At 41.5% G+C, this 17,782-nt stretch overlaps 1 protein-coding gene across 1 annotated transcript in view; it reads left to right on the top strand.

Moving 5' to 3' along the window:
- LOC148039399 (uncharacterized) overlaps positions 1-16,862 on the top strand; it is an 88,655-nt gene extending 71,793 nt beyond the window's left edge. Inside the window, exon 4 of the mRNA XM_087664904.1 lies at positions 16,767-16,862. Coding sequence (XP_087521030.1) covers positions 16,767-16,814 — 48 coding nt within the window. The 3' untranslated portion in view covers positions 16,815-16,862. The remainder of the gene's footprint in view (positions 1-16,766) is intronic.
- The last annotated feature ends 920 nt before the right edge of the window (positions 16,863-17,782 follow it).

The raw sequence follows: 17,782 nt of genomic DNA, 5'->3' as shown, positions 1-17,782 counted from the left end.
CTCAATGGATCAATCGAGTGCTATCCTTCAAGCCATTCAAAGTCTTAGAGAGGAGAATCAGCAAATTCGTGAGCAACTTCTCAAACTAGAAAAAGTTGAGAATCCCAAAGAATTCAAGGAAAGAAGCCCATCTACTTCAAGGAGACAAAGCCATACCAATGAAAGGAGCCGATCAAGAAGTCCAACTACTTCTAAGAGGCAGTCCCATTCTACTTCAAGACAAAGAAAGAGATCGCGTCGAAGCTCATCCTCTTCTTCAAAGTCATCTGGCGCCTATTCTGATGGATCCTCTTCTAGTAATGAAGAGTCACACCCTTCTCGTGGAAGACCTCATCATCGTCAAAGGCGTCGACATTCTTCACCCTCGTCTCCATCTTCATCCCCATCAAGCACTTCATCATCTTCAACCTCAATATCCGAGCATGGACGAAGGCATAAGAAGAAGAAGAAGACTAAGTCACTATCTCAACTTGAAAAGAAGATCAAGTTCAGTATGTATGATGGTTCCCGAAATCCTGATCTTCTTCTGAAGTTTATTCGTCAATTTCAAATTTTGTATGGTCGTGACAAGTATAAAGAAAAAGAAAAGATTAAGTTTGCAGCTTTACATTTAACCGACTTAGCCCATACTTGGTGGACGGGGTTGGAATATGATCATGCTACCCCAAAATCATGGCGGTCCTTTGTTCGCCTGATACAAAGCCAATTTCTTCCTGTTCATTTCAAAAGAGATGTAAAAATGGAATGGGATCGGCTTTGGCAAAGGAAAAATGAGTCACTTGGTGACAATACCAAGAGATTTTGGGAGCTACTTTTGAAGGTCCAACATTTCAAGAAGATTAGCAGTTCGGAAAAGCTTAGGAAGTTTCAAGGAGGTTTGCATTTTAAACTTCGTACTGCTCTTAATCATTATCATTGTTCTAGTCTCAGGGAACTCATTGACCATGCTGAGACATGGGAAATGGAGCACAATGGCAACAAATCATTCCAAAAGAATGATAAGAAGAGAGTAGCTGATGATGAGGAGTATTCAACCCCAAATGAAGGACAAAAACAGTGGCAAAAGCAGCCACCATCAAATCAAAAGAAGATGAAGCCCTATGCACCTCCTAATGCTCCTCAATTTCGCTCCAATCTATACCCACAAGCAAAGCAACTTTCCGAAGAAGAAAAGCAACGCTTCATGAAAGAAGGGAAGTGCTTTAAATGTGGACAAACAGGCCACATAGCGAAGCAATGTCCAAACAAGGGACAAAGCAAGGTTTCTGACAACAAGCCTAAGTCGCCAGTGAAAATCAATGCTATCAGTGATGTAGTTGCAAACACAACTCACACTCCAGAGACGCGCAAATTATTAAAAGCTTGGGGACAGTTGCAAGGTAAGCAAGCACTATTCTTGATAGATCTTGGGGCAAATGAAAATATCATTTCCTTGCAATTAGCTAAAGAGCTTGGATTAAAGAATGAAGAGATGGACACTTCGGCAGAAGTTCGCCAAGCTTTAAATGCTGATGAAGGTGACACAGTGAAGACTGTGATACCCTACATTGGCAAGCTCAAGTTTCAAATTCAAGGCTACAGTGACGAAGATACCTTCTGTATCGGAGACCTTGATGGTTGCGATGTGATTCTTGGCATGCCCTGGAATCATAGAGTAGATTCAACCATCTTCTCTCAGAAAAAGAAGGTAGAACTCACCAACAAAGGCAAGAAGTACGAGATCCAAGCTGGAGTTTCTAGAGACACCATACCTATGGTAAGCCATATGCAAGTCTCTAGAGCAATTAAGGATTGTGTTCAATGTTGTCTGCTTTATGTCACTGATGTAAAAGATAATATGAATGCTGAAAACCAAGAGCAACTTCAGCTCTTGGAAAAGTATAAAGATTGTTTTTCAGAAGATCTTCCTTATCAGCTTCCCCCAGAAAGGCCAGAAGACCATCATATTGATATTATTCCGGGAAGTTCTCCTCCCAATATAGCACCATACCGTGTGAGCCGTCCTCAACAAGAAGAAATCAGAAAGCAAGTCGAAGACCTACTCAACCGTGGGCTAATTAGGCCAAGTAGCTCACCATTTTGTTCACCGGTTCTTCTTGTTCAAAAGAAAGATGGCACATTCAGGATGTGCATTGATTATCGAGCCCTCAACAAAATCACTGTGAAGAATCGGTTTCCTATTCCCAGAATTGACGACATTTTGGATCTTCTAGGAGGCTCAAAGGTTTTTAGCCGCATTGATCTAAAGAGTGGTTACCATCAAATTAGGGTAATACCACAAGATGTACACAAAACTTCTTTCCGCACTTCATACGGTCTTTATGAATTCTTGGTGGTTCCTTTCGGATTAACCAATGCACCAGCCACCTTTAATCGAATGATGGAGCGCATCTTTAGAGAGCATCGACAATATGTCGGTACTTTCTTTGATGATATTCTTGTCTTTAGCAAGAATGAAGAGGAGCATCATCAACACTTGGAAATTGTTCTACAATTACTACAACAAAATCAACTCTTGGTAAATGGTAAAAAGAGTGAATTTTTCATGCATAAAATAAATTACCTTGGGCATGTCATCTCTTTTGAAGGGATTCAGATGGATCCTGAAAAGATCAGGATAATCCAAGAATGGCCTCATCTTCGTGATGTACATGAGGTGCGATCGTTTCTTGGCTTATGTTCTTATTACCGCCGCTTCATCAAGCATTTTGCACATATGGCTTCTCCACTTCATGACCTTACAAAGAAGAAGATCTCTTTCCAATGGAAGGAAAAAGAGAAGGCAGCCTTCACAAGGCTGAAAACAGCTCTTACTTCTGGACCTGTTCTTATCATTCCAGATCTGGTAAAACCATTTGTGGTGGAAGCAGATGCTTGCGGTGATTGTATTGGTGCAGTGCTAAATCAAGAAGGCCATGCCGTAGCCTTTGAAAGCCGCCGTCTAAATGATGTGGAGAAAATGTATGACATTTATGAAAAGGAGCTCATAGCAGTGGTTCATGCTTTAAAGATATGGAAACATTATCTTTTAGGCAATGAATTCCTTATTAAAACCGATCATCAAAGCTTGAAGTACTTCAAGACTCAAAAGCATTTGCAGGAGAAACATGCAAGATGGGAAAATTTCTTGTCTATGTTTCATTTTCAAATTATGTACACTCCAGGGAAACAAAATGTAGTTGCTGATGCACTTTCTAGAGTGCCTCGCATTGCAACTATTACAGTGGCTCATCATGAAGATTTTCAAACAATGAAGAATACTTATGATGAAGATACTGATTTTGCAGCAATTTGGTCAAATTTACAGCAAGGAGGTTCTCATCCAGATTATTCCATCAAAGACGGTTACCTTCTCATGAACAATCGCCTTTGTGTCACTCTTCCTGTTCGACAAAAGGTGCTTAAAGAAAGTCATGAACCCCCTTATGCAGGGCATAGAGGGAGGGCAGCCACTCTAAGTGCAATTGAGCGCTACTTTTATTGGCCAACATTACGAAAAGATACACATAACTTCATCGAGGCTTGTCTGGTATGCCAAAAATCCAAATATGATAGGCAGAAGATTCCAGGATTGTTACAACCTCTTCCAGTGCCCAAAGATCTATGGGAATCTATCACAATGGATTTCATCTCAGGTATTCCAAGAACACCTCAAGGTCATGATATGATTTGGGTCATAATTGATAGATTCAACAAACAATCACATTTTATTCCATGTCATAAAACATTGAAATCCGCACAAGCTGCAAGGCTTTTCATTCAACATATCTTCAGATTACATGGTATGCCTTCTGAGATCATTTCAGATAGAGACTCCAAATTCACAAGTAACTTTTGGCGTGCTTTATTTGAGAATTTGGGAACCACTTTAAAGTTCTCCTCAGCTTTTCATCCTCAAACTGACGGCCAAACAGAGGTGATGAATCTCACTCTTTTGGATATGTTGAAAGCTTATGTTAGTGAACATAAGTCACAATGGGAGAAATATCTTCCATTATTGGAGTTTGCTTACAACAATACAATGCACTCATCCACAGGGAAAGCTCCAAATGAAATAGTACAGGGTAAAGTGATTCCCCCTCCAATTATTCGCACTAAAGATAAGATTTTTGCTGCTGATGAGTTTGCTTCAGATTTAAAAACCACAATGGATCAAGTTCGAGCCACTATCAAAGTTTCCCAAGAGCGACAAAAGAAGCAAGCAGATAAACGAAGAAGACCTTTGGCTTTTGAAAAAGGTCAATATGTCTTGCTAAAGTTTGATAAAAGCAGGCTCAAACAAGGTTCTGGTCAAAATTCATCTTTTCCAAAGCTCTCCAGTAGATACTTTGGACCCTTCAAAGTGATTGAGAAAATAAATGAAGTTTCTTATCGACTTGAGCTTCCTACTCATTGGAAAATACACAATGCTTTTCATGTAAGTTTGCTAAAACCTTACATAGGACCAGAACCAAAGGAACCCATTACTGAAGATCCCCCAGAAGTTGAAGAAACAGAGCAACTCTTGGAACCTGAAAAGATTTTGTTTCTCAAGGATCGAACCACGAGAAGTGGCCTTGTGACACGAAAATTCTTGCTAAAATTCAAGAATCTACCCACAACAGATGCACAGTGGGTAGATGAAAAATTCATGAAGGATTACCCAAATATTCTACAACAATATCAAGAAGCTTTTCAGCTGAGGACAGCTGAATAAAAGCCAGAGGGCTGTCACAACTCTATAGAAACAGAATTTGTATCCTTTTTCATTAATTTGTCTATATAATGATTTATTAAATTTATTTCCTTTGCACTAATTAGATATAAAGAAAAGTGCATTGGAGCTGGCCACTGATGAGTGGTCACAGGTTATGGTGGACCCACACGGTGGGTTAGAGAAAAGATAGTTCACACTTCCACCTATATGACCCGATTGGGCGCCTGTGACTAGAACTCACACATATCAGGGTTAGACTCGCACACAGAAAGGATTGATGCCTTGAAGTGTGGGCTAGATCCACCAGAACAGACAGTTACAATCAACAAGATGGCATGATCATGAAATGCTTGTATAATGTGCATGTGTGGGCTGAAAGCTTGAAATGCACATTTCTTTGCATAGGAAAGTCACATGAAGATTCGGATACCATTTTTGCGATGTACACGGAAAAAGCTTTCATATGATACCCATATTGGGGGGGTCCCTAAATTTTAGGAGATCCCTAAATTTTAGGAGGTCCCTAAATTTTAGGAGCCTCAAATTAGCCTAAAAATGCTAGTCCTAAAAAATAGGGATGTCATTCTAAAAATAGTAAGTTCTGTACTCTGACTGTGCTTACTAAATTTGGTTGTTTCTATTCTTGACAGTATTCAAACCAAAAAGGAAGGCCATAGAGAAGAGACAAGTGTCAAGACACTTGTCACACAAGTTTCCAAGTGTCCCACCACTTGTCACATCTCATGACATGTGGCTGGACACTTGTCTTGTGCTACTCCACTTTCCCCTTTTGTACTAGCTCTCCCCTCTCCTATAAATAAGAGCTCGTTTTTCTTCATTGATCATCATTTTTCTTTGCTGTAAACTCATGTACAGCACCCACAGATAGCCAGAAACTGGCCCCATCCATCCCCATCATCATCCCCCACTTCTCCATTATCAAATTCCTCCATATTCCCTCTTCTATCACTGTTGTTTTACAAGATAGCAAGCCTGTAAATTCATTACAGCACCTCCTTCTTGAGCTCTTTCTTCCATTTTAGCTACAAGAAGCAAGCTCTATCCATGTACTGCTGATCAACGATGGAGAAAGGCTGAATTCCTCTTTTTCTTCTCTCATACTGTAAAGAAATCAGTTCTTATCATTGCATAATAGATAATGCATGTGTGTTTGTACATCTTTGCATGATCTTGTGAGAGTGAGAATTACTTCTTCTCACTCTCGGGTTGATTGTAACTGAGCTCTTCCCTAAGGGACTTGGGTTGAGCAGAAATACATTCCTTCGGGGGGGGTTGCCCATCTTCAACTCTCAATCTTGTCTCCATTACTTTTACATTTTCATGGCTGTAATTTTGTGAGTAATTTTCATTTTCAGCTTTAAGTGTTCATTCTCTTTTATATTAAATCTCGAAAACAAGCAAATATCATAATTGTTAAGCATACTACGTTGTTCGGGGCGTTTACAGCCACTGACAAGGGTTCGAATCTGGCTTCGCTGGACAATGTTTATCATGTCCCTCAGCTTGGGGTGAATTTATTATTTGTTCAGTAGCTTTGCCGGTTGGGGCGAGCAATTTTTTTTTACAGCGACCACAGTCAAGGTCCTTGACTCTCAGACTGGTTTAGTGATTGCTTGCGGTGAGGCACAGCCTAATGGCCTATACCACATGACTCACTTTCTCACTGAGTTGACTGCCGAGGGCTCCGTATTCCATAGCTTCCAAGCTGTAGCCACATCTCGGGAGCCTACGCACAATGAGCGTCTTTGGCATTTTCGCTTAGGGCATCTTGGTTATGACTCACTTTATGAGTTGTCACTCCGTGAGTTGGCTGAGGGCCTTCCACGCCTGAAGCTAGCTCGAGATGCCTGTAACGCTTGTCAGCTCGAGAAGCAGCACTGTACCCCATTTTCTCATCAGTCTACACATAGAGCTGAGGAGCCTCTTAGATTGATTCACGTTGATCTTTGCGGGCCGACATCCACTGCCGCTTTGAACGGCGCGCTGTACTTCTTTTTGATAGTGGATGATCATTCTCGATACATGTGGGTGTACTTCCTCAAGCATAAGTCAGATGCTTTCACATATTTTTTTGCTTGGGTGCTGTTGGTTCATAACCAGACTGGTTGTCGTGTTGGGTGCATGAGGAGTGATAGCGGTGGTGAGTTTATCTCCCACGAGTTTTTTGAGTTTCTATAGAAGCATGGCATTTCTCGCCAGCTCGCCTCTACCAACTCCCCCTCTCAAAATGGAGTCGTAGAGTGTAGGAACCGCATAGTCATGGAAATGGCACGCTCTATGCTGTTCGCAACAGAGCTTCTTGAGCGCCTTTGGGTCGATGCTGTTAATACTTTGGTGTACATCCTCAACCGGTGCTCGACTGCAGCTCTTTCTCAAAAGGCCTTGTATGAGGCATTTTTTGGCTCTCGGCCTGTTATTTCCCATTTCAGAGTCTTCGGGTATCATGCGTACACACACACGCCTGATGACAAGATAGATTAGCTTACTCTCCGAGCTGATCTCCTTATTTTTATGGGATATTTCTTTGAAGCGAAAGCCTATCGTTTGTTCGATCCTTGGACAAATAAGGTGATCGTTAGGTGGGATGTTGTTTTTTACGAGAGCGATATTGTGCAGTTTTCTACACCAGCTTCCGATCCGCTTCCTTCTTCCACATCATCTGAGATCGTGCCTATAGAGCCTAGTCTACTTCGCGCTCCTGACATTCCTGCAGTTTCTTCAGCTTCCAGGCCCCCTTCGCGAGACCCGTTACCTCGTTGGTACCAACAGACCATGTGGGATTCGGGGATCCTACCATTGGATTCCTCTGCGGAGGGACCTAGAAGATCTACTCGACTTGCTTCTTAGACATCATTTGCAACGCTGTTTATAGCTGGTTACATAGCACATTCTGAGCCGGATACATGGCAAGAGGCTCTTCAGTATCCTCAATGGCGAGAGGCTATGGAAAAGGAGCTAGAGAGTATTGATTGAAATGAGACTTGGACATTGGTGGATCGTCCGAGCCACAATAAAGTCATCGGGACAAAGTGGATTTTTTAGGACAAAGCTAGAAGCTGATGGGACTTTAGACAAGTACAAGGCTCGCCTTGTAGTACAAGGGTTTTGACAGAAGCATGGCATTGATTATGAAGACACCTTTGCCCCTACTACACAATTGACTTCCTTTCAGTTGCTACTCACGCTCGCTGCTCACCATGTGATAGATGATGGAGAGTCAGAAAACTCAAAAACGATGGAAAGCACGAGTATCCTTCACCTCCCAGCCACGCCTAGATAAGTGCTGGCCCTCTAACCTGATCCCTTTGCCAGCCGTCAACTTCCTGGAGTCCTACTATTCCTGGACTCCCTTACTCTCTAGGCTCCCCTTAACCCCGTTCGGGCGCCCAAGAGCCCGGACGGTCATTCTCGTGCATGTTCCCCTAAATTTATCTTAATGTGACATTAAATATCACTTATAATGTCACATTCCACATTTATGACCTTAATGTGACATTAAATATCACTTTTAATGTCACATTAATGTCACATTTCCTTCCCCTTAAGAATCGGTTTCGTCCTCGAAAACGATATTTGGAATGTCTAATTGTAAATCGGGAAACCTTTTCTTTAAAGTACTTACTCGCTCCCATGTTGAGCTTTCTTCTGAACAATCTTTCCACTTAACCAAACATTCTTGATAAATAGTATTCCTCGTTCGTTTAGTACGAACATTTAATATTTTTTCTGGTTCATGTGGATTAGATTGGTCATAGAATAACTCCTCAATATCATCATTTAAGATTAGATTATCCAAATCACCCAGCTTCTTTCTTAATTTGCTTACATGAAAAACTGGATGTATTTTACTACCAGCAGGTAGTTGGAGCTTGTAAGCCAATTCTCCCACCCTTTTAAGTATTATGAAAGGACCACAATACCTTGGTGAAAGCTTTGGACAATGTCCCTTTTTCATAGTTTTAGTTTGTTCAGGCACCTTAAGATAGACCAATTCTCCTTCTTCAAAGGAGATGTCTCTTCGGTGAGGATCTGCATATGTTCTAGCTCGATTTTGAGCTTTTTTAATATTTTCTTGAGCAAATTTTAACATACTATTCATATCCTCCAAAAAGTCTTTAGCTGCCTGAACCTTTTCCTTATGCAGTCCTACTGCAAAAGGAGCTCTGGGCTGAAACCCATACGTCAACATAAATGGACTATATCCAGTGGAAGAGTGCTTGGCACTGTTATATGCAAACTCTGCTATCGGTAAATACTCTTCCCAATTAGTTTGCCTTTTACTTACATATGCCCTAAGCATATCTTCAAGAATTTGGTTAACCCTTTCAGTTTGCCCATCTGTTTGCGGATGATCCGCCGTACTCATGCTAAGTTTAGTATCCAATTTCCTAAATACCGCACGCCAAAAATGGCTATGAAATTTTCTATCCCGATCAGAAACTATATTTGCCGGAAGGTCATACAATCGGTATATGTTCTCTACGAACAATCTAGCCAATTCTGGTGTTTTAACATCAGTTGAAGTTGGAATAAACCTAGCCATTTTGGTTAACCTATCCACAATCACCCACACAGAGTCGTGCCCCCTCTGTGTTCTAGGTAGAGCAACAATAAAGTCCATGGAGATACTCTCCCATTTTCCCGAAGGAATTTCTAATGGATGGAGAAGTCCTCCCATTTTTAATTTTTCAGCTTTATTAACCTGGCATTTATTACATTTGACCACATAGTCAAGGACGTCCTTATTCATTCCAGGCCAATAGAACTGCCTTTTAATAAGACTATAAGTCTTATTAACTCCTGGATGTCCCGCACTAGGGGTATCATGACACTCAAAGAGTATCTGGCGCCTTATTTCTATATCTTTCGGGACACATACCCTACCCTTGTAGAGTAAATAACCATTATCAATGGTAAAATTCTTCCACTTGAATCCAGTTTGAGCAACCCCTGATGCTCCATTTCCTTGTTGAAAATCCTCAGATATTCCTTCCTCAGTAGAAGCACTTTCATTTGGATCCCCATTTTTTATTGCTTCCCATATGTTGGAATATGCCGGATCAACCTAGCATTTCCCTTTTAAAGATTCAAGCAAGTTGGAAGTAAACTGAGTAAAACTCAATTCATTAATGATGGGCATTCTGCTGAGTGCATCAGCTACTATATTATACTTTCCCTTTCTATATCTTATCTCATAGTCGAACTCTTGGAGGAGTTCGGCCCATCTGGCTTTACGCCCGTGTAAATCTGGTTGATCATTAAGCCACTTAATGCTTTCATGATCCGATAAAATCAAAAGTTTGGCACCATACAAATAGTGCCTCAATTTCTTCATTGCATGTACTATTGCATACAGCTCCCTCTCATAAACAGAATAATTCTGTTTTGCACGATCTAATTTCTTGCTTTCAAAAGCAACTGGTCGACCTTCTTGTAATAAGACCGCGCCTATTGCCTTATCACTGGCATCAACTTCAACCACAAATGGTTTATTGGGATCCACTATTAATAATACTGGAGCTGTAGCAATAGCTACCTTAAGTTTTTGAAAACTTTCATTTTGGTCTGTTCCCCAATTAAAACTTTTCCCTTTCTCTTTAAGTTGGTCTGTCATTGGAACAGCTATTTTGGCATAATCTCGAATGAATCTACGATAAAATCCAGATAAACCTAGGAAGATCTGCAGCTCTTCCAGGTTCCTTGGAGGTGGCCATTCAATAATTGCCCTTACTTTTTCTGGATCCATGTTGATTCCCTCTTTCGAGATTATATGCCCTAAATATTTGACCTCTTGTGCAAAGAATTCACATTTAGTTTTCTTTGCATAAAGGGAATGTGTTCTTAACAGTTGGAATACTAATTGTAAGTGTTCCAAATGTTCTTCTCTTGATTTACTAAAGATCAAGATATCATCCAAGAAGACTACTACAAAATGTCCTAGATAGGGCCGTAAAACACTATTCATCAGCTTCATAAAGGTAGCTGGTGCATTAGTGAGGCCAAAAGGCATCACCAAAAAATCATAATGCCCGTATCTAGTACGAAATGCCGTCTTGGAAACATCTTGTGCCTTAATTCTTATTTGGTGATAACCTGATCTTAAGTCTATCTTTGTGAAGAATTTTGCCCCTTGCAATTGATCAAAAAGATCTTCCATTCTGGGCATAGGAAATTTATTCTTCACCGTTATTTTATTAAGTGCTCTATAGTCAACACAAAGTCGCATAGAACCATCTTTTTTCTTTACCAATAAAATTGGTGAAGCCCAAGGTGAATTACTGGGTTGAATAAACCCTTTATCCAGGTAATCCTTAATTTGTCTTTCAAATTCTTGATGCTGTGTTTCACTTAACCTATACGGTGGTTTTGAAATTGGGTGTGTGTCCTTATTTATATCAATTGGGTGATTTATTTCACCCCTATCTGGTGGAAGGCCACTTGGTAAATCAGAAGGAAACACATCTTTAAAATTATCTAACAAACTGTTCAATTCATTATTAACATTCAATTCACAAACATAAGAAAATTGTTGCTTTATATTACAGAAAGTAAAAGTATTCTGTACAGGAAGAGACCATAGCATATATACCTCACAAACTTCCTTCTTTATCAGCTTTTGAACTTCAGTAGAACACAGCAAAGGATTATCAGATACTTCATGTTCACCTTGAATGACAAAAGTCTTACCATCCCTTTCAAATTCCAGTGTATTATGGTGATAGCTACGTTTTAAGGATGGTTCCAATCCCCATAGCCACTCCCTCCCTAGAGCAATATCAGCTCTTTCCATGTTCATTATTTGGAAATCAAGCTTATCTTTATATCCTTGAATCTCGATTTCCAAATTGGATACCATTGTATCCCATATTTTATTGTCTTGGCCTTGCATCATACGAACAACATATTAATGCTCACTGTTTTGTTGGGGAAGTTTCAATTTTTTGACAAGTGCATAATTTATAAAATTATGTGTGGCAGAGTCATCAATCATGACTCTCACCCGTTTCCCAGCTATCAATCCATGTACTCTAAGTAAATCATGTGGCCCAAAAGTAGGCTGCCACATAGAAGTTGACATACAACACTTATGTTGTACATCCATGTGCAAGACCTCTAAAAATTTATACTTTTCATGGCCCTTTAATTCTAAGGTCTGCACTACATGGATTTGTTTTTCTTTTCCCTTACCCTTGTCCTTTCCTTTGTCTTCCCCCTTTTTCTTTTGAGGGCAATTCCAAGTAGCATGGTTAGGGGATAGGCAATTAAAACACAATTTTTCTATTTTGGCCTTATCAAAGTCATCAGGACTTAACTTTGGCCTCATATATGGTTTCTTTTCAAAAGGTTGTTTTCTACCCTTGAAAAATGGCATTTTCCTTTTAAATTTGCCCACAAATTTTGAGGTTTCCAATTCCTTAGACTTGGGCTCCGTATTAGTGGGACTAGTGAGTGTACCTGGACGCGTACTATCTTCATAGATTAATGCAAATTTAATTGCCTCTTCAAGCGTCTTAGGTAAACTCCGTTTTACTTCCTTTTTACAGGCTTTATCCAGTCCCCTAATGAATCCTCTTGTTTTTTGGAATTCATCAATTCCTTCCAGTTTGAGGATTATCTCACGATATTCCTCCAGATATGTCAGTAGGGGTCGTCCCTTTTGTCTGACATAATCCCAATCTTCCCAATTTCTTTCCATTTCATTTTCAGGAAGAAATTCTTTTAAAAAGACGGATTCAAATTGAGCCCAAGTTTCAGGTATTTTATTCGCCTCCTTTAAGGTTCGCCACCACTTATATGCTTTAGGCCCCAAAGTTAAACTAGCTTCCAGTGCTTGGAGATGTGGTGGGGTATTTTTCAATTTATGTAAATCTTCCCATTTTTGGAGGAAATTAAAGATTGTATCTTTATTCCTATCTTTTTCCTCCCCGTAAAATTGAGGTGGTTTCATATCCTTTAAAACCGGATTATCCCTCAATTTATGATAAGTTTGGGGTTCTTTAGGATCTCGCATAGTCACATCTAAATCTTTCGATGAAGATGGAACATCTGAGATTTCTATCTTATTTTTATCTTTTTCCAACAATAAAGTTAACTGAGATTTTATTTCAGTAAGTGTTTGAGTTAGAAATTCCATTTGAACCCCCTGAGTTTGCACACGAGCAGAAAGATCATCAAATTGCTCTCGCGTGGCAAAAAATTCTTCCCATTGTTCTTCTTGTATGTCTGGTTCATGGGGATCTACCATAGGTTGATCCCCGGAACTAGAACTTTCCATTACCCTTTCTTTCCCTTTTTCTGCCATTAATACACTGGAATTGGAAAGCAAAAATAAGAAATTTGCATACAAGATAAAGTACTTCCCTGATTTTTAATGGCAGGCTGTGGCTTCAGTCGTGTATGATATTTTTCTGTCTGTCTCACAGCAATTGTCTCACGCACAGCAATCGTGACACATTTTGCCTCCGTTGAGTACCATCAGATCACGTTTTGCCTGACGGCTGAAGTCTCACGACTGATGCAGCTAACGCCTCTGGTTCTGGTTCGTTGTGCAGGCGTTGACCAGAAACGAAATCGCCTTTTTGACTTTCGCCAGTCGACGGACCAGAAACGAGTCCTTACGTCAGTCGTTTTTCCCCAAAGAAATGTCACTTACGTGACGTGGCGCTTCTCTTCTCCCTTTTTATTTTCCTTCACGGCCCGTCGATTCTGACGCGACGGGACAGGGCGCTTCTGGCTTCCGTTTTTCTTCACGACCCGTTTTCTCACGCGACCCGTTTTCTTATTGCGCCAGGTACTCACGCAACTTCACAAAGACTGACGGCCTGACTGGCGTCTGACAACCTGACGAACGATTATCGATCTGAGACCCCGAACCATAGGCTCTGATACCAATGATAGATGACGGAGAGTCAGAAAACTCAAAAACGATGGAAAGCACGAGTATCCTTCACCTCCCAGCCACGCCTAGATAAGTGCTGGCCCTCTAACCTGATCCCTTTGCCAGCCGTCAACTTCCTGGAGTCCTACTATTGCTGGACTCCCTTACTCTCTAGGCTCCCCTTAACCCTGTTCGGACGCCCAAGAGCCCGGACGGTCATTCTCGTGCATGTTCCCCTAAATTTACCTTAATGTGACATTAAATATCACTTATAATGTCACATTCCACATTTATGACCTTAATGTGACATTAAATATCACTTTTAATGTCACATTAATGTCACACCATGGCTGGCCGATACATCAGATGGATGTCAAGAGTGCCTTCCTGAACGGATACTTGGAGGAGGAAGTCTATGTGGAGCAGCTACCGGGCTTTCCTTCAGGGAACCCTAGGGATAAGGTATTCCGCTTGCAGAAAGCTCTTTATGGGCTGAAGCAAGCGCCGCAGTCTTGGTTTCATAAAATGGATGAGTTCTTATAGACTCATGAATTCCATTCTATCCCTTATGACCCGAACTTATATGTTTGATCCACACCAGAGGGGGTTAGCTTTATCTTGCTATACGTTGATGACTTACTCATCATAGGTTCAGATTCTGCTACCATAGCGGAAATTAAGGCTAAGCTTAAAGCTACATTTGAAATGACAGACCTTGATTTGTTGTCTTATTTTTTGGGAATGGAGGTAGTTCGTTCTAGAGGATGTATTTTTGTGTCACAGCAGAAGTACGCACTTCAGCTTGTGGAACAATACACTTGGGATCAGACACGGCCAGTGGCCACGCCTCTTAACTCTACTGTCCACTTGTCGAAGGATACCCTAGGACAACCCTTCGATGCACACACCTATCATTCTGTTGTAGAAAAACTTCTTTGGTTAATTCACACTAGGCCAGATTTAGCTTACTCAGTTAGCATACTCAGTCAGTATTTCACAGCACCTAGGATGTCACATTGGATTGCATGTCTTCGTGTATTGCGTTATTTGCGGTGTACTTTTTCTTATGGCTTGACATATGGTTCTGGTTTATGTTTGTAGGGGTTCACTGATTCTAATTGGGCAGGAGATCTTGACACCCGGCGTTCCCATGGCGGCTGTCTCTTTACCTTGGGCACGGCTCCCACTTCTTGGTCGAGCCGTAAGCAAGAGATGGTGGCGGCTTCCGCGGCAGAGGCTGAGTACCGGGCTCTCTTCGGTGGCACCACCGAGGCCATCTATCTGAGGAGTTTACTGGTGGCCCTTCATTTTCCATGTGACTCTTCCACAATTGTCTACTGCGACAATCAGAGTGCCATTGCCCTTGCGGGCAATCCGATCATTACACCACAGACACGGTATGTGGGAGTCCACTTTCACTTTTTCAGAGAGCAGGTTGAGCTAGGCACTATTCGCCTAGAGTTTGTGCATTCATCAGATAATTTTGCAGATATCTTGACCAAAGCGGTCAACTGGCCGGTTCTTCAATACTTGCTACCCAAGATGGGCTTGGGTACACCCACCCCTACTTCTTTAGCTTGATGGGGAGAGGGTGCTTCCCTTTTGCTTTCCCTTCTAGTTTGAGAGGGGGCGGCTTTTACTCTTGATCACGACAGTGATGATGCTTATTATTTTTAGACATTTCATTCACTTATTCTTTTGTATTGTATTATGGACATTTGTAACTTTATCCGCATTGTCAGGATGACCTGATTGTAAAAGGGCACTTGGACAAGTGAACAATTCCCCTGCGAGGGCACTGTCCCAGTGGCGCGGTTGCATAGCATGTTGCATGAGCATGACATTTTGCATCTCCCTTTGCATTACTCAATGCATTGGCATTTTTTTCATGTAAATATGCATTTGTGCACATTTATCCCTTTTCGGTCTTTTGGAGTGGTCGACTCTAGGATCCACCATATTCGTAGCATAACACATGGCAGTTCTCCTAAAGGCAGTTTCCCTACCCTTGCTTGCTTTGCTTGTCTTGCTAAGCCCACCATCCTTTTTTTTGCCTTTCCACATATTCACCACATGATTGGCACATATACGCACTTGTTCTCATCCTTGGGCACTTATCCTAGTCAGTGCGAGGGATTGGTCTGCTAGTTTTGTGCTTGACTCGGGTTTAAAACTCTCTTTATTTTTTCCTATCTGTCACTCAATTAGCTGTTACCCCTATATTACTTATGTATTTTCAAAACATTAAAAAAAAAGTCCATTGATTCCATCCGCCTTTGTAGGACTTGGTAGGCCCTTGGGCAGCTGCCGAGCACCCTTGGTCTGATGCCGTTGCCTCTCTGGGGTGATCACTTGGGCTCCCTTGGGCTCCCTTGGTAAGATAACCATCGCCTCTGTAGTCTTGGTAGGCCACTGGGCAGCCAACGTGCACCCTTTGTTCGATACCCTGGTTGCTTTGGGGTGGGACGCCTTGGAGTAAATCAAAATTTAGGCTGGCCTACTTTTCTCGCCCTATTCTGGGCCTGAGAGGGGGTATTGTGCTAAGAATTGCTCTTAGCCACTTAAACAACCACTTAAAAAGCCTAAAACATGCTTATTTTAGGCTTATTTTAGCCAAAACACTAAAACAGGGAGCAGATTGAGAGAGTTAAGTGGGAGAGGATCTAGAACCCTAATTTTCTATAAATTGGCAGCCAGCCCTCCACTCTACATTGAATCTCATTTTTGCAGGTTTCAGGTGTTGCTACCTTGCTGGCCACATCCCGGTCACGGAGGACATCTCAGCCCTTGCTGTCCATCATTGTTCCCTACAGTTTGGCGCCTGTTTTCAGCCCTCCACACGGTGATTGTTGCTGAATCTGCTTGGTGACTGACTGTTGATCATCTGTACTGCTGTCGTACAGCCTAGTAAGCAAACCGTTGCGTTTGCAGGTTCCAGTTGCTGCCCTGACAGTTTTCTCTCTCTTGTTGCACTTGCTGGAGTCTTTCTCTCTCCTGCAGGCTGTCCTGCCTGCGTTTTTAGTATTTCTCTCTCCTGCAGGCTGTCCTGCTTGCGTTTTTAGTCTTTCTCTCACCTGTTGCCTTTGTTTTTTAGTCTTTCTTTCTCATCACTGTTGTTTGTATCAGATCCAGCTTCTCACTGTTGTGTTTGCTGGTGTTCGACATCCGGAGGTTGCCTTGCTGCGATTCGGGATCCGTTCAGAGTACGACACTCTCTAGCTCATTACCCTTGCCTTGATCCTTGAGATACAGCAGTTCGAGGTACAGTATTCATTCACTGCATAGTGTGTTTGCTGCATGAGCATCGTATTATTAGTAGTCACATCATTTCATTTATTCACTGTGTTCATTGTCTCTGAGTAACCCTAACCCTAACTGTGTTATTTTATCAGTCTGTGCTTTGTCGTACAGTTTTTGTTTATACTTCTATGTTAGGGTATTTTCTTTATACATGCATCTTCTGTCTCCAGCTCAAGAAGCATTGGTGCAAGTCTATATATTAGCCCTACATGGAAATACAAAACCTTGCAAAAGAGATCAAAATTCGCAAGCACAAAGATGAGTAGTGAGATACTCTAAAAAACAAAATTGAAAATAAAAGAAGGCAAAGCTAAGTACAATGCAATGAGTATGTAAGTATGCAATGGAAGTCTAAAAAGGGAAAGGCTAAGTGTGTGGCCACTATTGCCATCCCGTACGACGAGGTGGGGAACGGGTCCTAAAAGGTGCAATGGATGCCCTAGGAATTGATGCGTAAAGTACAATAGGTGAGTTACTAGTAGACCAATCAACTAATCCTTTAGGAGTAGTGAAGGAGATAGATTGCTGAGATTGTTGACATGCCACATATCCAATAGCTACTGGGGCAAATGGAGCAGATGGTGTAGCAACGGGAGCTATAGTTCCATTGGATTGGCCGGTCGGAGTGGAGGCAGTTGCAACAATCTGCGGTGGTTTTCTATGAGGAAGACCTTGGGCCTTGGTACGACACTCCTCGTTCACATGGCTTGACCTCTGGCAACGTGTGCAAACATATTTTTCTTAGGAATTTGTTGCCAAAGGGATTGTGTTTCTTTGGTTTCATCAGAGGAAGTTTTGTTGCCCTTGTTTTGGCTTGCCTTTGTATCTTGTGAGTTTTTCCTTATAGTGGTTTTTCCTCTCGAAGAAGAGGCAACCAACCCTTGCGC

This window comes from Lygodium microphyllum, chromosome 2 (assembly GCF_053477565.2).
Source record: "Lygodium microphyllum isolate KBCC chromosome 2, Lygodium_microphyllum_v1.1.10, whole genome shotgun sequence".
Classification (NCBI taxonomy): Eukaryota; Viridiplantae; Streptophyta; class Polypodiopsida; order Schizaeales; family Lygodiaceae; genus Lygodium; species Lygodium microphyllum.
The sequence above is the reverse complement of the archived record's forward strand: the minus strand, read 5'-3'. Positions and strand labels throughout refer to the sequence as shown.